Source organism: Plodia interpunctella, chromosome 2, assembly GCF_027563975.2.
Source record: "Plodia interpunctella isolate USDA-ARS_2022_Savannah chromosome 2, ilPloInte3.2, whole genome shotgun sequence".
Taxonomy (NCBI): domain Eukaryota; kingdom Metazoa; phylum Arthropoda; class Insecta; order Lepidoptera; family Pyralidae; genus Plodia; species Plodia interpunctella.
In genome coordinates this window covers 8,518,227-8,542,704 of record NC_071295.1, presented here as the reverse complement: position 1 = coordinate 8,542,704, position 24,478 = coordinate 8,518,227, and the positions used below count along the sequence as shown (strand labels likewise).

General features: G+C 34.4%; 1 protein-coding gene across 1 annotated transcript; it reads left to right on the top strand.

The window, feature by feature from the left end:
* Positions 1-15,772: 15,772 nt before the first annotated feature.
* On the top strand, positions 15,773-23,578 carry LOC128677818 (uncharacterized protein). Its single transcript, XM_064436508.1, has 5 exons — positions 15,773-15,978; positions 17,404-17,582; positions 17,822-19,102; positions 21,113-21,304; positions 21,469-23,578. Exons 1-5 carry the CDS (start codon positions 15,969-15,971, stop codon positions 23,500-23,502), a joined length of 3,696 nt encoding a protein of 1,231 aa, XP_064292578.1. The 5' UTR covers positions 15,773-15,968; the 3' UTR covers positions 23,503-23,578.
* Positions 23,579-24,478: the final 900 nt, after the last annotated feature.

Below are 24,478 nucleotides of genomic sequence, written 5' to 3'. Positions count from 1 at the left end.
TACACATACTGTATATATACGTCTCAATTCTGTCGATAATATAATTGTTATAGAAAGAGTGATAAATGGTAACGTTACACATAAATGCTCTATTATCGCAAATTTAATGATTTTCATGTCAATTTTCTCTAAATCATTACTAAAATAAATCTATATTAGACACAAAACAGCAACTTAGCTAAGTAATGACACTCAACATTTGGCATTATAAAATTCTCTTCAACAGCATAACGGCTCATACTTAATTATCAAAACGACCGCAATTTCCCAAGCAGCACACCGCGTAATGATTACCATAAATAAACGAAATGTCATCTTTATAGACACGTAAGCCCCTCAGGCATTGGAACAAGCAGTTTTGTCAGATTGATTCGACTGTAATGACACCCAAGCAAAGTTTTCATACAAACGACCACAGATTGATAAAGCCTCGTTTAACTTTGATGCTATCCCATTAGGTACTAACCACTTAATATAGTTTTCATAGTTCAGGTTGAAGTCTCAAAAGCCTTTTTTTTTTATATTTATAATTAGAACAAGTGATGTTTTTAAAAAAAAACTTTACTTATTTTTCTGCTTGGAATCGGACCAATCCACCCATACACATTTTCAAAAGTTGATATTTGGGCCGCAGCCCAGTTTTTGCGTGGGCGAGATGTACCATAACCCATCTCAGTAACTGCCTAAAACAGAACATAAAAGGTTTTTTTGTCAAGCGTTAAATAACAAGATCTCTCTGACGACAATGCTTGTGGCAAAAATTACGTTTGTGTAAAAAATTCTTGTTCTATATAACTTGACCTCACTAATATAAGCCTGTAAAAAATTCTGATCTAATAGATCCCGCGTGTAGTTCCTGCCTTAATAAGACTATATATATATATATATATATATATATATATATATATATATATATATATTCTTCGTTGACGTCTTACGAGGCGACTAAGACCTTGATGGAGGAAAAGCCCAACAGCATTCTCAAAGAAGGTTAACGTCAAGTAATCGTAAAATCATAGCCGAATTATGAAAATTAGAAATATGAAAAAGGCTTATTTTTACAGCCCCAGATGTAACCGGGAAGAGAGAGAATGAGAGAGTGATATATTTCACATATATATTTTCAATGATAGAGGCAAAGAGAGCTAATAAATTGGGTGTTATTTCGACTCATAATTCACGACCATTACAGTTTGTGACTTTATTTAATGTTTTTGATAATCTTCAGTGATTTAGTTTAGTTTCTTGAAATTTGGGTGGCATTAGAGTTTTACATACAAAATTGGAAATTATAAATCCTTGTCTCATAAAATAAATATAGGAGCAGGCATAACTTCTTTTATCGCAAGTATTACTTGATTAAAAGTACCATACGAGTATTTTCAATTCCAGATTCTCTGTCCAAATTTCAAGTTTTTAATATCTGATCATCTTCGACAACAATCCCAAATATTATTATTTATAATCTACGATACCTATCACAATGCTAACAAACAGCGCATACCGTATAAAATATTTCCAAAACATATATATCAGTAGGCAACCGTATTCCAATAGGCAACGTGCATAACGATAAAAAAAAGAATCGTAAACCACGTGGCGAGTGGGCGGATCTGCCAACGGCTCATCCCCCACCTGTTGTGATCCGGTTGATCCGCCCACAGCCGGATATAACCGGATATAGCTAGCGCGCTGCGGATATACTGGTGGGTGATCCGCCACGCCTGGCACGCCCAGTCGCGCGACACGAATTTTAAAAAGACAGTGTGTTTGGTGCCTTATTTACCATTTCTGTTGGTTTATTCTATTGTTGTGTAATCTGTATAAGGTAAATAAAATTCAAAGAGTTTATGTTTGTCGTATTTCCATTATTTACTAATTTAACAATCGTTTTATGTGCGTTTTAGGTACTTTTCTTTCTTATTGTTACTGTGTATTCAAATATGTCGCATAGATGGAGTTTTTTATTGTACCTATAGAACTTTAGTCAACCCAATCTAGAAATGTATAAGCCAATCTAGAAGTGTGCATAATACTTTATGCAGAATTTTCTAGATTGCTTACATATACGGGTGGTATTAACTTTCCAATTTTATAGTACCTTTTTAATTTTATTAAAAATTCCATAACACTTCTATATTTATCTGTTGACGAGCAGAAATTAAATCAATTAATAAAGTCATAGAGCAGGAATACCCCGACTTTCCCTGCACTTTATCAGGGAAATCTCAATTGTCCAATCTTAGAATTAACTCAATGAAGGGTTCATATAACCCTAAAACTGAGGGACAAAATGGACTTCGTCTTACCTTAAAGACGTAGTTCGTTCAACTAAACTCCTAATTGGCTCCGAATCGAATTACAACCGGGAATCGAACCCCGATCCGGCACTTAGCGTCCTTTTAACGGTTTAGTGAAGACGGATCCTTGCGAGACGATATGGCAATTAAAGGATATTAGTGCTTAGTTTGGGCGTTTGAAGGTGAATCGTAATGGGACTGTTGTGTTGCCACTCTAAATTAACCCGGAGTGAAGATGTTGCGAATGTATTCTATATCTAGATCTAGTAGCAGCGGTTTTGGAGATATATGTGTGTCTTGTATAGTACAGAATATATTGATTCTGTATTGCTCGAGCATGCTTTTTCTATTTTTTTTTTAATCGATTTATTTCAAACAAAATACAGTTATAAACACACCTAAAACCATGTTTGTCTAGGCGCTGCACATTTGCATTAATATCCAAAAAATTACTTAGAATGTATAATTTGATAACCTAAACAAAATTGTATTTTTACTTAAGTACTTAAATACAATTGAATTCGACCGTTTAAAATTGGGTCGACCCCAAGCTTTTCTATTTATTGAACAAAACAGTATGTTAAATATTTACATCATCTGACAAGCTATGAAAAAAATTACGAAACATATATTTAATACATACATATCCGCCTAAATCAAGATGAAATTAAATCTCACTGTATGCTGACCAAAACAACCTTACTGCCTGTTGGGAAACTTCGCCGGCTCTCCCTGGACAAGACGCTGGAGCACTTTACCGTTCAATAGTTCTAAATTAGCCCACCCTGCCCGGTTGCACCAAACTTTTAACTTACCCTTAAACCTATGATTAGTTAACAGACATGTTTTTTTTAAAATGATTTATACTGGTGGTAGTGAATTCAGTTCAGTTCAAAGATCTTTATTTCTCAATAAGACAAACAAGTCACTTGTCTGAGAATCTACAATATAAATATGATAAACCTACTTAGTTTAATTTACTGTCATTTGTACTGCCATTGAATGTAAAGAATTTTTTTTTATTTTTATCTTAGGCTACCGGCTAAATTCTGGTCAAAATGCACATTAACACACGAATGATTCATGATATTATGATTTTATTTCTTAAACATGTACTGTGAATAAACACGCTTTTTAGCTGAAACTATAATTAACGAACCTACTTCAAACATACATCTCGGGTTAAACGTACAAATTAATAATAAAACATGTCTGTTCAACCGGCCACCTCTTTGGTCATCGTGCGGCAAGCGTCTTTAGAAGCATTACCCTGAAATGCACTAATGCTTCTCCGATACTGTGGAAAACTGTTAAGGGGCTGGTTAGAGGCTTTCTAAGATACTCATATAATTAGTACATTGTACCTTTAACGTCCTATCGAAGTAACCATATCTTATTTGCTATGCCATGTCAGTTCGACCAAGCGATTTTAGCCTCTAAATCAATGTAGTAAAGAGCTTTGAGGTTTTGCTTCAATGAGAATTTAAATTTGGGAAATGAAAGGCAAGTTTGCTTGAGTTACTGGCCAGTTGTAAGGGTTTTTATCATCCAGAAAGCGAGATTTTGAATTAAGAACGTTATAAAAAGTTTTATAGGCTTACACGAAAATTAAATTAAAATATGTCAATAACATTATCGATTTTATTAAAAAAAGACTAAATGTATAAAAGAATACGTCTTTTGAAGTCAATTTAGTCAATTTACTTAGTAAATTTAGTCAGTACATTTAAAGTAATAAAAAGAAACGAAAAACCCCAGTTCTTGAATTCAAATAAGATGTAAGATTTGTTTATTCAATAATTTTAAGAAATGAATCTTGTGTTGAATCTTGTGACTGTATTTGATAAATAGGAATATGTAAATATCACAATAGTACATTGTCATAATAAATATTAACCCATATTGTAGCAATGCTACGAAGTGCTACGAGTTGTAGAACATGCTACGAATATGAGTACGATTGTGCAAATGGATTTATTTCATACATAACAGAGTTTTCTTGAAAATGTTAATCACGATAATTATACTCACCTACCTAGGTAATTTCAGAGATTAAAAAATCCTTCGTTTGACGTTATTTGGAGAATTTTTTAAATTGGAATACTGCTTCATTGAATTGCGGACAATATACTATTAATAATTTTTTTAAATCATTTAAATTAAAAAAAGGAAAAATAACTATTAAAAAGTTACAGAATCAAGCAGCCCATTAGCTAGTACAGTCGTCCAAATAAATATGGATCTTTTAAAGCGCTCTCCTAATTGCCTGCAGATGGACCCGTGCCAATTACTGCCGACATTTTATATCAGAACAGCCAATGGATAGAAAGCAAGCTCGTATAAGGTCGCTTTTATCATTAGCGAGATGTTTATTTTCAGGTAATAAAATTAATTTGAATAATAACAAACGAAAATAGAGAATAGAGCGTTGGCAGCAAAGAGGCAGACTAAAAACGAGGTGGCGCAACGATAACCAGTGCCTCTTGAGTAATGGTGGAAAATCGCATGGGCTTCACAAATGGCTTTGTTAAAAAGGGGAGGCCTTTGCTTAGCTGTGGGATACAACATAGGCTTGCTAAACGGACCTAAGTCCTGAACGGTATTTTATTTTATTTGTTGTGTTTGTTATGCTTTGATATATTTTAAAACACAAGTAGTATGGATATATCACTGAGGCTTCAAGAGATCTTTCACTTATCAGCAACAGGTGTGAGTTTTATTCTAAATAGAAATATCCTTCGATTTAGATTTCATTCTTCTTTGGAAGTCAGCGGTAAACTAACTTTGGAGTAATTTTTTGACGTCAATGAGTGATGTTTATCATTCTATGTTAATTAAAGAATTTCGCCTCCGCAAGAAGCGTTATCTCTAAACCCGAAGTGCTCTGTGATTTAGCTGAGAGTTGAACTGTGCCGATAAATGGAGAAGATACTAACTCGGTGGTGACTAATGACTATTTAGCTTTATAGCGAATTTATTGTGAACATTACTTCTCGATTTGCGTTATCGAGAGCCGTATCCAAACCCGCGACCCTGCGTTTGACGTTTTATGGTGTTTGCGATTGATTGAGCTTGAAATCTGTTTACTTTATTGTTTTGTTTTTATTCAGTTTTCTTGGCAATATTAAAATAGCGAATTAAGTAATGGTCAGCATGGAACACAAATAAAATATAATACTTACCAACAAAATATTTATATTTAATGTCCATTTATCGTAATTACTTTATTTTATTTCCATAGGCTGCGGTAACCATTTCCATGAGGTGGGCCGCATGCATGTTTGCTTGCTCAGTAGTATACAAAAACATCTGCTAAAATGGCGCATCTCCCTCCATTAGAGAAACTATTAGTGGAACTATATCATTAGTTTCTTGATTGATAATTATCATATAATTTTATGCTTTACCAAAACTTATCCCGGCTAACAAAATTTCACATTTAACATTTCAGTGAGATTTTGTGGATAAAATAAAAAATATATTTCCACGATAAAAACTGCAAGCAGCAGTGGAGGCAGTAACGCAATGAAATTCGTTAGCTACGATCAGAGCACATTAGCTGCGATAGTGCGGTCTTGATGGCGGCCGGACACACTGCTCTCACGCCTCGCGAACATAACTGCTATAAATTAATACATTCTAAAGAAGCAAACACATTATCATATTTGGTATATAGAGAGAGCTCTCATCTGAGCATTTCCCTAAGCCGTTGAACGTCAGAGCCCAGAGTCCTTTTTCCTACTTTTTCGACTCTATTTTGCACGGTCGCTGGCATTACTAGATGTCACATCACCGGCACATTTTGGTGCAGACATCTGTTCGCAGGCTCAAATGTTCTCAAGCCTCATAAGCAAGCTATAAATTGAATAGCCCTCATTTTGAAATATTTACATGCTTTGATTCACATCAGTGATGTGCTGTTATGCATAGTTGTCTTCCACCTGACTATAGTACAGACCTACGTGATATTTCATAACATTGCGACGCGGGACAACAGACGTGGGTACAGTGGTTGTAGTGGTAAAGCACCAATATCGAATATTATTTTGGGTACTTCTAAGAATACGCAGAGAAAATATAAAATAGTAACTGCAAAACGAAAGAGTCGTAAAAGAGCTACGAATTTAATCTTTAGCGCGCCGTTGACGTTTAGACAAAATAGGTTTTTCTGAGCAGGTTAAAGTCAACGTCAAAGTTGACTGGTGCACCCCATTCCTCATTCTAAATGCTAGCTTACTCAAAGTAGGTTCGCCCGAACCTGCCTCCGCTTCGCACGGTTTTCTTGCTGGCCAGGATTTGTTGGACGTTCTTACCCCCTGTCAGTGAATTCCCAGTAATGTGCGCGGTAGTTTATGTCACAGCGATAGTCGCTACAGAGGTTATTCGTTGTGCTAATGTGCAGACTCTCGTTTGCATTCTGCATTGCAGAGGGGAGATGCGCAAAGAAAACTGATGGATTGTTTTTGCAATATGGAGTTTTGTATGATATTTTATTTTTATCATAAAATAGCGCCCTGGACGGAAATGTATTTTATTTGTTGTGTTGGTTATGATCTATTATAATTTAAAACATAAGTATATATACTGAGGATTTAAGATTAATTATCCATACTAATACAAATGAATGAGAAAGTCTGTCTGTTCCACATTCACGGCAAAACCGCTCAACCGATTTTGATGAAATTTGGTGTGCATGTAGTTAAATATCCTCGTTCAAACATAGGCTACTTTTGTTTCAAGAATCAACCCCCAAATGACTTTAACGGGGTGTGAAAGTTTGTATGAAAATCATATCTGTTCCGCATTCGCAGAGAAACTTACGCGGGCAAAAGCTTATATTATAGTATTAGTATTTATAGGTATATTAGGAGAAATGTGAAACAGATTTTGCTTTTAAAATTAATGTTTATTATTATGGTTTTATTACCTTAGTAAGTACTATGGGAGGGAAAGTCCGTGATAATAAACAACTATCTATAACCAAAACGATCTCCTATTTTTGATTATGCGTTATTTTATAACAACGAACTGGAAAACATTACCACCTCATATTGTAGAAGGGTAAAAATGAAGATTTATATCGCCGTCGACGTCGCCAAATCTAATGTATTCAAATATTGCATACGAAACTTACGTCTAGCAATTCTTAACATAAAGGTGGTGCGAGACGTCGTCGCGCCGTCGGAACTCGCACTATTTTCATTCCATGTAGTGCCACATTTAATTTTGTTGAAATTCTAAAGGCCGGTTCCCACGGCGCGTTCAAACGTCAACTAAAACGCCTCTCGCCGAGTGTGAGAGATGCACAAAAGAAGTTTATTTTTTCCTGCCACGCGTTTAGTGTCCAGTCTACTAAAAATTTGAACTATGTAGAAAAAGTTATTTTTCTTGCTCATTACCAAATCCCATTTTAAATGGGGTTGGCGCATTATGATTATCTAGAAATATTTAAGAGTCCAATAAGGTTTAAATTAATTTGTAAACGTACCTACATAGATTTTAATTTTACCTTTAACTTGTAGAAACGTGTGTTCGATTCTTACTCCAATTCGATTTTTTATTGTGGGGTCGTCGTGCTCCGTTTCTTTCCATAGATTTTGACACGGACGTGCGTTGACGTACGTCGAAACTTCATATAATTTCTACGTTGTTCTGCCTGATCCGTCGACAGACATCGACGTAAGCGCAACGTAACAATGGGACATAGTTCTTAACAGTTCAGTTCGGTGTTATAACGCACCGTGTAAATGCGCCATAACGCAGCCGCGCAAAAATGTCAACTTTATTCCGCCTCAGCCGGCGTGTTCGTTTCACTCGGGTGCTTTGCTTCTTCATTTTATGAAATGTTCCGGAGTTCCGAGACGGGCTTTTGAGAAACTATAACTTTATGAAAACTTATACAGAAGCTCCCAAGTAAGACGTGGCTTCTAGCAAAAATTTACCAAAGCGTATTTAATTTACTTTATGACTTCTTGGGGATGAAATTTAAAGATATGCGGCAATAATTGTTTATGCATTAAATAATATAATTATTGCCCATTCGATTAATCAACCAATATAGTCGTGACGTTGTAGGTATACTCGTACGTAAACATACGTAAGAAAATCGAATTAAAAATTAAATAAAATGACTGAGATTTTACTGCAATTCTGCTATTACTACTATGAATAAAAAACATATTTATCTAGCTATAATATTTGAAAACTAACGATATTTGTAAGTATATTATTCCTAAAACCGCGATGAATAAAATCATCCAACATTGTATTTCAACATAGAAACAAAGATTAATACAATAAAACTACCCTATCGAAAATCGGAAGCCATTTATCAAATACGTTTGTGGAGCACAAAGCTTCGATCTTATAACCCATCTGAAATTCATATTGAGAGTCGATCGCATAAAGGCGAATACACACTGTAAAAGGCTGAGCTCCCCCGGGAAGGGAGTGAAAGGCCAGGAGCGATAGCACTCATCGCAGGAATAAGCCTGTTTCCCCACGAGGAGGTTTAGCGACATAGACTCAATGCTGTTTTATTCTGCTGCCATCAATACTTAAAATGCTTGTGAACGGTCTAGTGACGTGACGGGTGTCGATGGAATTATTTCTCGACTGTTTTATAGATCATCGTCTGTTTTATTATTTGGAAAAATACGGCAAAACCGTTGTTGTAGTGTGAAGTAAAATTTTGCACTATAAACGTAGATTCTTGCAGTTAATGAACAAGAAAAATTAGAGTGCATAAATATGGGTATTTCATTTTAAAAGCAAAATGTGCAAGATAATTTTAGATCTTCAGGAAAACTGAACTTTCTCTGTCCAGTTTTCACAAGGAAAATTATTCTCGACCTAAAACAAGTCTTATTTCTGCAATGCTAACATTTTATTTATCTCAATTGGTAACTAATAAAAGTTTACAAGCAAATATGCACATATATATAGCTATTCACAATTGTTTGAATTAACAAATATGTTCTTCATAATATTCGTGATTGATAATTCTTCTTCATCGATAAGAATATGTCCCGCGCCTAGCATAAAAGGATTGACATTTGAGGTTGAGAACGAGCGGAGTAGGATTCAGACCGAGACAAAGTAGCCACGATGTACAACTTTAGTACTTGTATTGAAAATGTTCCATGCGTATCATATGGATAATAGATAATTGTATACCATAACATAATTCTTTATTACAATTTTTGATATAGTATTTATTGTAATAAAGAATTATGTGATGGTATATAATTATCTATATCAATTATATTATTTGTACTGTGTTTCAGGTGAATAAACAAACATTTCATTTCATATAATCCACTCAACCTGTCGGTTGTCGAGATCCCTATGGGATAAGTGTGAAGCTGTGTTCATGTATCTTTTTTTTTAAATTTTAATGTAATACAAATGTATATAAAATTAACGTTATAAAAACAAATAAACGTATTATACGAACAATGAGTGTCCTGGAGTCCTGAAACACAGGATTTTTCTAGCTCTGGCTCCATTTTCTTATTAAATACTGTAGATGTAATCTGAATTATGGTGGAAATAAACAATTTTTCTTTCTTTATAAACATGTACTAGATTGAAATCCAAAAGTGATGGAGGTATGGAATTACATTAATCAGGTACTTAACTAATGAAATGTTTCTTAAAAGTACAGTCAACGGAATGTTACATTCATGTCTACATTATTTAATAGCGGCTAGTTTGCAATTGCAATAGCTAACTCGATGTGCTGACTATATACATGCATTATCACGTCTATACTATACATACCGTAACGGAGTAGGTAGAGCCAAGAATTTCTCTAATTGAATTCAATAGTGATAAGTAGCTAGCCTACTGCGTTTGAAAAGTATCTCCAGTTCATAGCCCTTTCCCTTGATCGCCTTTTATAATCTGCGCGAGAAGAAAATCTGATGGTACATTCTATGTTTTTCCTTAACTCCCCAACAAGCGTGGAAGACTTTAACTACGAACAGTACATACCAGGTATAAAAAACAATAGCTATATCATAACCCAATTTGTGAGAAACCAAGAAGTCACAAATTGCCATCTCATTCAGGTCAACCGGCTTAAGATGCGAAGGGCAAATCCTTAGTGGACACAAATAAAAAAGATACTAACATCATATTTTTCCATAGAGAGACCATTAGCCGCAGAGCGTGCACAACGTGACGTGTAATACATTGCAATAAATCTGATGTTATGTTAGAAGTTAAGTTTTTATATATCATATTTTAATTAAGCGATTTCTTAAGTTTACTTTTACAACTCGCCTTCATTTTAAGAAATTGGAAGGTACCCTAGTTCAAATTTCTGGGATATCCGTCATTTGTTTGAAAATTTGTTTGTTACATTTGGCCCTTCAGAATTATCAGTCTTCTTTCTCATTTGAATTAAACAAGAATTTTTTTCAGTACAGAACTAGATAAAACAGCGTAATGATCGTAAATCGTAGAAAAAAATAGTTACTTTTATAACTACTTACGACGACAGACTTTATCTATTAAGACAAACAAATCTTGGTAGTCGTATAGCAGCAACTTCAAGATATAATTGCCAGAAGTTACACTTTTCAAAATACTGATCAGAAATTATTTTTCAGACAAGGTATTGAATGACGAATGTGTAATGTATTTCAATCCATACTAAAATTACAAATAGGAAAGATTTGTATTTTTGTTTGTAATGAATAAACTCAAAAACTACCGGTTCGATTTTGATGAAATTTGGCAAAAACATTTGGCACATACTTTGTATTATAGTTTTACGAGCCGCTATTTAATAATAAAAATTAGTTAATTTAGATATTGGGGATAATATAAGTGATGAGTTATGAATTGTGAATGCGATGGTTGGTTAGATGGCTCTACATGATAGTTACTCTTAGTAATTCCTGATCCCTTAGCATTATGCGAAGGGTCAGCAATAGATAGGTATTAGAATGTAATTCTTGGATCCCAATCGAGGTAAGTCGATTTTTTATTGCTTTTTTTATTACTATCCGGATTTTCGTGTTTTGTTTTTGGTAAAATTCTATGGGTTTTTATTCGTTAATGTAAATACAATTTAGTTTTCTTTTCTAATAACTTTTCAAATAATAATTTAAGTGGAACTTCTTTTATGTATGTTATTCATACAATTCTATTCAGTTATTCATTCAATATTATAATATTAGTGCCAGACCAGTAATAGACTCTACCAGTAATAGAGTATATCTGTCTGCTTACACAGCTAAATCGTAACGCTAATCGCTGGGCCAATGTTGAGGAAGTTTGGAGTAGACAGATAATGATCCGAGGTCAAACGCAGACTGATCCGAGGTCAAACGCAGACGACATATACCGTGGTCACCGTAAAAAAATTGAATTTTGGATATTCTGTGATTTACAACTGAACGCCTGCCTGATTCCCACCCACCTAGACATCAGGTGCCACATCTATGTGTCACTTAATCGCCTCGTGCGATAAGAAGATATGGAGTGGTCTTATTCTAGGGTGGAGCCACTCAATATTATCTCACAAGAAATAGGAAAATCGTCTGAAAATTTAAACTTGTATCGTAGTTTTGGCGGTAAAGTTCAATAAATAAGGATTGGGCCCATTAGAGACGGTCAGCAAATCGTTCCCCGCCGAACGCCACTTACTTAGACTTAGGGGACGGTATTTTGTTACAGATTTGGGATTGTAACGTCCACTTTAAATGCTTTAATGCAACTATACGATACTTTAGTGGAACTGGCCGAAATTTCAAACATTTAGAGTGAGTTGCACCAGTGAACTTTTACGTTGACTTTGACCCGAGCGCCGCTGAAGTATAGAAAATTACAACCGGTACTACAAACTTTCAAGGTTATTTTTGAAACTGACGGCGACGTTTACACAAAATGCCTTGCTTTGCGTTTTTCTACTGATATTATAAGATTTAATTATTATTTTACCTATATACTTTTTACTATACTGTGCTATTCTCAACCTCGCTGTTGGCAAAATTATCGTTTTCGGCGAATGATAGAACCATAACCTAAGAAAACAAGAAGGTTACGTCAAATTTGACTCGTGCAACTCAACCGAAATATATGAAATTTCGGCAGTTTTAACTTGCGCGGGAAAAGTCAAAGTACGCCATTTTGTCTAAACGTCAGCGGCGCGCAATATAAAGTCAACATCAAAGCTGACTAGTGCAGTTCACCCTTAGTTTTTAAATTTGGCTGCAATAACTACATGTGCATAATGGACATTTTTAACAGAATACTTATTATTTTCAATGTGTAATTACTTTTCTAAGTACTTTATTTTTCAATGTTTACACATTGAACTAGTAAAATGTAGTGTAAAACTGAAAATGTTGCCGTTGTTCCTATTTTTGCCTTAATTCACTTTATAATTTAAACACAATGACTAAAAAGTCATGTATCTGTAGTCCTTAACATAAACTAATTGTTAAATTACGATAGGGTTATCGTAAAAAAAATCGTCTTTAATAAAAATTATCTTAATATTTTATATACAAAACAGTAGTGGATTATTAAAACAATAGAAAAACTAAGGAGTAATAATAGTTTCATATAAATAGAAATACAATTTTTTACACGTTCAGAGATTTAATCGAAACTTAAATATAAATAGGTTCTCACTCATCCCCGCTGGTTTCGTTCGGAGCTGTGACGATACGAAGCCAGGGATCAGAGTGAAAATACCTCATGACAACCGCCCATGGGAGTGATATTGATGCGTCCCGGTTTCGCTTAGATAAAACTATAAATTTAATACACCTAGACATTTTTCTAGAATCGCACTATACTTGTATCGGTGAAAACCTTAGATCATAAGGTGAAAATCGTATAACAATCCACCTGATAGTTTTTGACTTTATCACATTCATACAGACCGACGCGACTTCTATGTATTATATGTAAGGATTTAATAGTGGTGAACATCTTTGAATAAGCAAAAGATGTCTCAAATTTGGAAAATATTTGGAAAATTGATGAATCTTCTTGAATGAGCTTGAAACATGAAACATTTCTGTTCTAATCGAAGGCTTATCATCGCATCGACCCCACCGAGGGGCGTAAGTAGGTCACAACCTGTAACAAAATCAGACAAGCGTGGACAAGCATGTCGCGTTTTTTAGACACCTGAGTTAAGCTTACAGCACTTAGGATTATTGAGGAGCGCAAACTTTGTTCTAGATGAAGTTTCGATGAAAGGCAGTAGTCGAAGGAAATCATTAGCAGGCACTGTCATTTTTGAAGTGAAAACTTCTTTAGCGGCGTTTTACACTTTTTGTGATGGGTAAAAAATGTTAAACTCGCGTGGCCTAAGACACGTGACCTGGTCGAAAATTCGTAAGACTTCAAAAATGCACAACGTTAATAATCAAGTTTTCACTTCTGCCGGCACTCCCGGAGTTGCAACCCGTTTTTTTCCTTTTAGGTTGTTGTTCTATGAGGGAAATTGACAATCTATGTTTCCCGTTAGTCAAATTAGATACTTTTTTCTAAAGTCATTAACAAAAAAGAATTTTATAATTTAATATAGAATCTATTAGGTATCTATTAGGTAATATAACACCTAACTAGATATTTTATTGTTCATAGATTACTAGAGTCCCTTCGCTCGGGTAAAACCATAAAAAGTAGTCTATTTTACTTCTCAAAGTTTTGTCTATCTCTGTGCCTAATTTCATCAAAATCGGCCCTGTAGTTTTTTAATTTATTCATTCCAAACAAAAGTATAAATCTTTTCTCTTTATAATATTACTAGATGTTGCCTGGGGCTTCGCTCCCGTGGGAATTTTGAGATAAAATGTAGCCTAATAGTAATCTTGCATAGTGTACCCTTCTAATGGTGAAATATTTTTTCAAATCGGTTCGGTAGTTTTGGAGATTACCTCAAACATACTGAGAGCCTCAAACATTCAACTCACAAACGCTTACCTCTTTATAATAATAGTATAGATTTTTGTTGATTTTACAGGCTGGCCTCTTTATTATTGACTCACCAACGTCCTATCCAGCTTTCTAGAACTCGGCCGCCTTTTTGGAACTGAGCCAAATTTCAAACCTAAAATCTGACTTGTATTTACTAAAGTAACTTTCAATACGCACCAATGAAAAATCCATACAATGTTCTTTGTATAACATCTTTATATAATAGATTACGTAATACATATAGTTAGGTATTGGATTAAAAACTACAAGATAAAAATAATATTGATGATGATATAAATGACATAATAGAAACTAGGTATGTCTTATACTAATTGAAAACAATTCATTCTTCGTTATATTATCAGTCAAGTAAATATTACTAAAACAACGGCTTTTTCTATGAGTAATGTAGGTATTTTAGTACCATTGTAGATATATCTTTGGGGCTATGATAACTCGATACGTAATCAGAGATAAAACGGAATTCGTTATCGGTTCTAAGATACAGGTTGTTCCCTTTAAATCTATACTATTATTGTAAAGAGGTAAGCGTTTATGAGTTTGTATGTTTGTGGCGGGTAATCTCCAAAATTGAGGATGATTTTAATCCATTTACGATTTTACCGAATCTTTATACTTACCGATTTCATACATTTTTGTATATCTATACGTGTCAAGACTCTATCAAGCTCTGAAATAAGTGATAGACAACTTACTTCCACTTAAGGTAATGTATATCACTTATTGACGTCAAAAATTTACATAAAACGTTCACCGCTGACTTCTAAAGCGCAGGTGAAGAAGAAGCGACGCATAAGACTTCACCGCAGGTGTGGGTCCTATATAAGTATATTATCACAACTAAGATGTTATAACATATTATAACAACTAAGTGTATTGTTTATTACATGTGTACATTAGTATGAAACAAAGTCGCTTCCCGCCAAGGAGAATACAGCTTCCCGCTGTCTGCCTGTCCCTATGTATGCTTAGATCTTTAAAACTACGCAACGGATTTGCTGTAGGTTTTTTTGAATATCGATATATCGATATGGTAATTCAAGAGGAAGGTTTGGGTGTATAATATATTATGGTTTTACCCGAGCGAAGACAGGACGGGCCATTAGTACAAAATATAATACAAACTTCTCTGCCGCATCTGCCTGTCTGTTCATATCATGCACGGTACGTGATTTCTGAGGTTTAGTTGTATAGTTTATTGCAGTTTACGAAGAAGGAATCACACTATCTTTTATTGAAGACCGCGTGAAAATCCGTGCAGTAGTTTTTGAGTTTATATATAGACGTGGCAGTGGACTTTGTTTTATTATATGTAAGGATAAGGATATATATATATATATATATATATATATATATATATATATATATATATATATATATATATATATATATATATATATATATGTATATACATATATTGTTTTATAATATGTACCTAAGGATAAGAATATATATGTACACAAAACATCACGCTGTACATCAAGGGTGACTGAGGAAAGAACACTTCGTATCTACGGACCGTCCGCCTATCTCGCCATCAAAGAAACGAGCAACAAAAATCAGTATTAAACATGAAATAGAAAGCACAGTGACGTATTGATACGCGCTAATTACAATATATGCTACAGTTAGTGTCCTTTAGTGATATATTATGTATCTACAAACTCATCTTGTGATATCATGCGCAGCCGATAATTTGTGATGGATATTGGTAAGTGAAACATATTTTTGCCATTACGCGTTAGTGTTTTTTATTGTTTCATTTTTTTATATCGTGATAAGGAGCGTTTTCGCTAGCTTTCCCACTGCTCCGCCTATGGTAGCCTATGGTTGTTGACTTTGGGTTATTAACTATATCTATTCCAAGTTTCATCGAAATTTAACAAAGCGTGACAGACACATTTTCGCATTTATAATATTTTTTCGTGATTTCTTCTTCAGCCGTTGTGCGTCGGAGTCATTGGATTTTTTTAGTATAAGTATGAATATGAATACCCGGTTTTTGTGTCTTTTTATGACCTTATAGACACAGTCAGTTAGACGCTACTTTTTATAGCAAAACATATTTGAAAAAAATAATTATCGAACTTATTTATATTGATATTTTAGTTTTTAAAAAATGATGGAATGTGTGGATTGTCCTTACATACTTATAAAAAGAAGTCCTGTCGCCTCTGTCTGTCGGTATGAACGCAATAAACTCAAAAATACTAGACGGACTTTTCTACAGTTTTCGCCAATATATAATATGATTCCTGAGAAAGGATTAGGTTTAAAACTTATTATGGTTTTACCCGAACGAAGCCTGGATGGGCCGCAAGTTTATAGATAAAACATTACGACGACGGTTGAGATGGTAACGTAACGAAAAACATTACAGTGAACTACATAAATAATATGATGAGGTTATTTCTAAAACGAATCATACCTAAAAATCTAAATTCAAACTTGGTATTAGCTATAACATACAGGAGAGAATAATTCCATTTCGTTTTTATCTTACAAGAAGTGATAGTAGAATAATCAATGGTCTGTTTATCACTGCTATAAGGATGAAAATCAAATGATGAAATCTAAAATACGACAATTTTTATCTGCTTAACTCAACTCGTAGCTGTTACGATATTTTCTACCAGCTAATCCCGGCGACTTCGTTCGCGTAGGGATTTGGGCTCTACGACTCCGGTGTATTTATCATAAATACCAACCATTTTCATATGCGCTGTAGTGCTGGTGTCTTACTAGATTTGAATAAATATTTTAAAAAGGTAGGTGTAAACCTACGTGATTGGTTTTTTTTTTACTTTATGCACACAACCAATCACTCGTTAGTTGTTAAGGGTGAAAATACTCTAAATAATTCTGGATGGATAGTCAAAGCATAATATCATTATGCAAAAATCCTAGCAAAAACGACGTACCCAAGAATTGTAGTTTCAAACAAACCCAAAAAGTGCTGGCTTGATGTACTTAATGACAAAGTGTGAACGACAAAAAGTAGGGAAGCAGACATTTATACAACGCTTAGATGAGAGTAGATTTAACCATAGGTCAATCATCAATCATCATATTGTCTAGGATGCATTTCAAAAACTATATGGCATATAAAGTATATGGCAAACATTTGTGTTTCCAGATGTAGCAATCCTAGCGCTATGGTTTTGGCTACTGCCGATGGTAACGAGAGGAAGAGTCATAAGGAACTCAGGCGCAGTTTGTGAGACGTACTACTACGGTGGTAGCTGGCAAAACCTCGTCACGAACTGCTCCAACCTGGGACTAAACGAGTTACCTGATAATTTAAATACTGCAGAAGTAAGTATTGTTATATTAATTAGTCTTGTTATTGTGAAAGATGAATAATAAGATTTATTGATGAACTCTTAGAGAACATCTTCTTACGGTGATAATTAATTGATATTATCTAGTTTAAACGTTTTAAAAATGAAGATATAATTTTGAATAATAACTAGAAGCAAGAATCAAATTCCATTGAGAGTTCATATGCTATTAACATTATTTAAATGTTGTGTATTGATTTCTTTTTCTTTCAGACGGTGACACTCGACCTATCAAACAATAACTTTGTTGATTTTCCCGAGAGTCTACGACAATTTCATCAACTTCACACGTTGGAGTTCTCTGGAAATGGATTGAGTAGTCCTCCCCCCTATTTTATTGGACAATTATTCTCATTAGTCACATTAAATTTATCTAATAATAACTATAATTCTTGGATTAAAAGCGGTCAAAGGTATTTCTTCGTCAGGCTTGACCTATCTAAAAATTCTATAAATGCCATCGATGATGGGGCTTTTAATGACCTGCCGCGGTTCTCCTACCTCGATCTCTCAGCAAATAGACTCCAAGATCTAGCTCTAGATTTGTTTTCTGACACTGGTTTAGAGACTCTCATCTTGACCAGGAATTTCTTTTCCAGTGTTCCTAAATTCGTATCTTCAACGTTGACAAATCTTGCTTTAAATAATTGTCTAATATCAGAGTTTCCAGCGGATTCACTATCTGAAATGAATTCGATACTGCAACTCGATCTATCGATAAATATGATTGAAAGCATTCCAGAAAATTTGGCTTCAAGCACATTACAAGAATTGGACTTGAGTTACAATTATATATCGACGTTGAATATGTATTCCTTTTCGTCATTACCGCACTTGGCGGTACTAGATCTGAGAGGGAATAGATTTACAGAAATATGGTCTACTTCATACTTTTCCTCGAACCCATTTTTGAGGGAAATACATTTAAGTAATAACCTATGGTCATGTGATGGGTTCAGCGTGAACCTCTTCCTAACTTACGATTTTTTGACGAAAGAACCACCAAAAGTATCAGACGCATCATCGTTGATATGCCACTCGCCTAGCAATGTGACGGGTATCAGTTGGCGGGAGGCTTACATCAGGACCTGGCACCCTGAAGTGTCATCTTCGACCTACACATATGTAGCTGTGACGATAGGACTAGTTCTTGGTATTTTGCTGACATCACTCGTTTGCAGATGTCTCATAGCCAAAGACGTGCCTGAGCTACCACGGCCGGCTACTGAGACCACAATACTTAGTGATCATACTATAGCGGAGACTACTGTTATGAGAATACCACTGCACGATGAGGACCTTCCTCCGAGCTACGACGAAGCACTGCTTATGCCCCGACTTAACTCATCGTTCCATTCTTTGCCTGACTTTGTCGATCTTGAGGAAACTACACAACAGCATAGAAGGTCTATGTCAATAGGCGACTTAGCAGATAGGCCCAGAACAAGAGACCGACGCTCTATGAGGCATACTGTAGAGGTTCGCATCTCTGACGCCGGATAATTATTTTATTGCTAATATTTATTTTTTATTAATTTATACGATTAATTTAAGTTAGGGTAGTTTTTTATTAAACCTATAACAACAAATATTATTTTTTCATTAATCGGATTTAAAAAAGAATTGCACGACCCTCAGTTAAAAACTAAGCAAGGTGAAACCTAAAGTAAACTTTTTGTCTCTTTATTCCAAAGACGTTATAAGATTTACTATTTCGATGGGTTTCCTATTTTTATCTGTACCATACTGACAGATATTTTGCCATTTTTAACAGGAAGTTAAGAGTTAAGTAGATTAGGAAATAAGATTTAAGTATCGAATTAGTAGACCATCCGTGTCACCGTCATCATTTCAGCAACAAGACGCCCTCTGCTAGACTTAGGCCTCTTCAAAGACTTTCACAATGACCAATTAAAAGCATTTGAGTCCAGCGTCTTTCTGCGACTTGGAAGGTACCGTCTGGCAAATCTCAAAAAATAAACCAAATTCAATTTCATATTTTTTTGAACTGGAATTACTAGCGCCATCTCGTGGGCAAACCTAGCATCGAGAAAGACTTATTAAACTACACCTGTATTCATTAATATCTGCCATGTATGCCAAACAAAAAATAAGGGGAAAGCTGATGACTTTTCACGTGAGATTGTAATTATCAATGTTCTTACAAGATGGTTTTGATCGTTCTACGTTGAAACAATAGATGGCGCTTTTTAAAAGACGTAGAGCAGCGTACTACCATTGTAACTTATAACATACTGAAATTAATTATTTAAAAAACTGCAATTTTTTAAATAATCATTTTGAAGTTATCATAAACGTGTTTTGCAGTACAAGTGTACACCTACCTAAGTACAGTTTCGCCATTCCTTATCTATAATATCCACAAAGATAATATGTCCACAATGTAGGTATATCTACATTCAGTGAAAATAATGAGAAGACTACGCACGTTAAAATTAAGACAGAATTTAAAATGTTTTGATAATAATGTAAAATATGTAAACAAGTGATAAAATAAATTTAACTCATCTAAAACAAGTTTAATCATATAAGTTGGTGATAGCCAATTGTTAAACAGTGAACTCAGCTATTGTAAAAGTTATTATAAGAGTGGTAAGTATTAAATAATTAGAATATTAAGCATCAAAATTATAGCTTATTTTATGTAACCTAGTATAGGTCATTCAAGTTTATCTATGTATTCCATAATTATCAATATCTAATCAATATTATTTTTGCTATATATTTCAATTCTGCAAAGGTGTTTGTGATTCATCAGCAGGAATATTATTAAAGATAAAAGTTATGAAAAATGTGATTCATACCATAATAGGTATTATTTTCGATATTAAATAAATTTTATATATGTATTAAATAGTACTTAATAAGTGAAAATATCGAAAATTATTTCAAACTTCAAAATAGACTAATACCTCTGTATATAATTTTCTACACGTGCTTACGTAGGTGCTAGCACCTACTGGTTTAATTCATTACACAATACTATAGTTTATTTTCAGATGGAATATGTAGAAAATTGTTAAAAATTACTATACTTTAATGATATACTGAAATCTTCTAATATGTGGCTACATTGCATGGACATTATTTGCCAACCTGTAGTGACCGCATTACCAAACTCTGTTTAAATAACAGGTATGTACCACCTCATCATCAACTACAACACGACCCAAATTTATATCATACAACCTACAGTGAGTACAGTTTTATCAATCCCTGATAACAAAGATAAAATTGTATGTAGGTACCTTTTTGCTCATACTTACATAAATTGTCACAACAGAGTGTTATAGAATAGAGCAGTAATTTGTTGACAGTTTCTCCTTCTTTGGCCATGAAACGTGACAAGGAACTAAAATGAAGTGACCTCAGTTAATGCAGGTGTCCAGGATGATAGAGTTAACGCAATGAATAAACAAAATATGAAACGCAAACGTCAACAACCCAAATATATTTTTGATTTTCAGATAGTAATGATAACTCAATGCAATGACGATTGGAAGGATATTGATTTGTGTGTTGTTCTTGGTACTTGTGATAAATGGAGAAGTATTGGATTTCGATGACAGAAATTATGAAGAATTTTGTAATCTGTGCCATTGCAATGAAGATATAACCGTGGTGGACTGCTCGCGCCGTGGACTCACCGATTTGCCAAGTGGTATTGATAAACAAGTAAGTGTACATATTTAATTGCAATATTTTTTTCTCTCTCCATAGAAATATATTAATAGGTATTATTCATATTAATACGTTGTTTATTAGTTTAATAATAGTCGAATAAAGCTACTGATATAAAAGTATTTTGAGTATAAGTATATTTTGTTTTCTTTTTTCAGGTGACAAGACTTAATTTATCATTCAATGAAATATCAACATTCCCCAGAAACTTAGGAAAACTGTACAACTTAATATCTTTGGATATCAGTGTAAATCATTTAAGTGAAATACCGGAAAATGCACTGAATAACCTGACGTCATTGGAAGTACTCATTTTATCTAAAAATAAGTTTGAGTCATGGACTAAATTAAACCCAACTTACGTACTTCAACCAGCGACGAGTTTGAAAATATTAGATTTATCGTATAACAAATTCAAAACCTTAGCCGCCAATGTTATTAGTCCTACTTTGGAAACTCTAAACTTGGATAATTGTCAAATTGAATCTATTAACGGTGAATCCTCACTAGAAGGACTTATAAACCTAAAAGTGTTGAAGTTAAACTCCAACCCGTTACTAAAAATTAATAACCTAACGTCGAAATCTCTGAAAAGTCTTTACATGAGTAATTGTTTATTAGGAAATATAAATGATTCAGAATTTACAAATTTGCCTTCATTAATATATTTGAGGATATCGCATAACTATGGATTGCAATTAGCTACTTCCAAAGTAGTTTCAGAGTCTGTTCGATATCTTGATATATCATATAGCAATCTTCTTCGTCCAAGTTTGAATGGATTTCCAAATATAAGAAAGGTGTTACTCAGCCACAATATGATACGATATTTACAAAGTTATGAATTTATTAATAACACGAAGTTGGAGTATTTGGACTTGTCTTACAATAACATAGGATCATTAGGGACCGATACTTTTCATGGACTGTCGTTGCTAAAATATCTTGACCTATCTTGGAACGAAATTGCTGTTGTCCCAGAAAACAGTCTTTTAGAAATGCCATCATTGACTCAATTAAAATTATCCAGGAATTATCTAACAAGAGTTGGCCATCTCAAATCTTTATCGATCACTGTTTTAGACATGAGCTCCTGTGAAATTAATACTATAGGCAAAGATTCTTTAGAGGGATTACAATCTTTAGTTGATTTAGATTTGTCACATAATCTGATTTCTCACATTCCAGATAGTATTTCGTCAAATACATTAAAACACTTGAATTTGAATGTAAACCGAATAAGTTTCATCAATAACTTTACTTTCTTCATGTTACCACGGTTGACCACATTATCTCTTATTGGAAATAGATTCACTTCCATATGGAAAAGATCTTATTTTCAATCAAATCCATATTTAGAAAGTATTGAGTTAAGTGATAATATGTGGCGTTGTGACTGTAAAGATGAAAATATGTTAGACTTTTACGAATTTTTGACTTTGGAACCCTATAATAAAGAAGGTTCTCAGAGTCTTATATGTAATAGTCCTATAAATGTTGTAGGGCAGACGTGGTTAGAGGCATGTTATTTCACATGGTATCCGAGTGACAAAGGGCCAAATCCAGATAGTTTAATTTGGTTTATTATAATCATGATAATAGGGTTGGCGTCATGTATAACTATAGTTAATTGTATAAGAAATTCGATGAAAAGACGTTTAGCAACAATACAAGCAGAAAGAGAGAGACAAGTTGAAGAGGCTAGAGACAGATTACGACAATTGAGATTGCGCGCTGAACAGGAAGCTCTAGTAAATACTCCTGATCCGCGTGATTTGATACCCCCACCCACCTATGATGAAGCTCTCACAATGCCTAAGTTAGCAGCCTCTTGCCACTCACTATGTGAAGCAGGAACAGGCAAGACTAGAAGAAAAAGAGGTCGAAGGAAAACTAAGTCTAGCGGTGACTTGCTAGATGAAACAGAAAGAAATGGAGATTTCCCAGTTGAAGATTTAGAACTTACGGAAGTTAATGATAACAATAGAAGAAGACGCCGCAAGTCTAGAAGGTGTGGTAGTCATGAAATTGCTGAACTTGATCATTCGCCCGGTACTCGAAGAAGGCGTATATCAGAGTATAATGACGCGGATGATAGTGTAACTATTGAAGTGAACGCAGAGTTAGAAAGACCTTTGAGACCGAGAAACAGGAGGTACTCAAGTGGTGACCCTAGGGAAAGTGACTTTTAGTTTTAAATAAAAAAATGAGATTTGCAGAATACCTATTTAATTATTACGTACTTAAAATATCTTATAAATTATATTCATTTTTATAAAAAATGCATTTTTTTTCGTGTTATTTTTTGTGACACGCGCCATCTCTGTTGCAGTTCTGAAACTCGTTCTGTATCACTCAGTACGGTGTAGACTTTTGAATGTGAAGGTATGCACATTTTTTAGTTCGTAAATTCCAATATAGATGGCGTTGAATTAAACATCACAAAAAATGTGGCCCCAGCTCCACACTGTAGCTAACAGTTTGCCAAACTTTGGCGAATTCGGATTGCTGATTTTTCATTGCGGAAGCAATAAATGCACTCATACTACTACCTAATGATACCGTATTCGCATCGGCATGTGCCTGAGTTCGACCACAGTTACCTGCCTATATCAGATCACACCATTATTTGTGTATTAATTCCGGCTACACGCTATCGCCGAACTCAGACATATGAATGCTAAAACAGACGCGAATGAATAAACAATGCGTAGTTTGTATGTGAGCTTTTATTTACCATTAGGAAAAACCAGCATTGTACGTCGAAATCGCCAAAGCTTGACGAAATGTTTGCCGTATATAGCGGACATAAACGTCACGAGTGACTTATAATTTTGAATGACGAAAATAAATCTTAAATCCAAAGATGTCAAACCATGTCCCATTGCTCAGTGGTGTACCGTCGTTTCGAAGTCCGTCGACAACGCAGTTTCGACGTCGACGTGCGTCAACTCACGTCAGTGTCAAAACCTATAGAGAACAGCGCAGCACAACTGAGCTACAACGTGTTATCGTCAAAACGAAGTACGACTGGAGGACATGGCTATAATTTACCGATGAGTTCACCAGACTTCACGGGTAATTTTGCACTAGCCTTCCACTTTAATAATTTTATTTATAGCTATTGGTGGAAGAAGTTTGGAACGAGTTTATCTCCAGGACTAGTCA

Excerpts from the sequence above, each read along its gene's own strand:
- LOC128677818 (XM_064436508.1), top strand. Across the intron at positions 19,103-21,112 it reads TAGAGGTTCGCATCTCTGAC|AATGCAATGACGATTGGAAG; the intron begins GCCGGATAATTA and ends TAATGATAACTC. Across the intron at positions 21,305-21,468 it reads CAAGTGGTATTGATAAACAA|GTGACAAGACTTAATTTATC; the intron begins GTAAGTGTACAT and ends TTCTTTTTTCAG.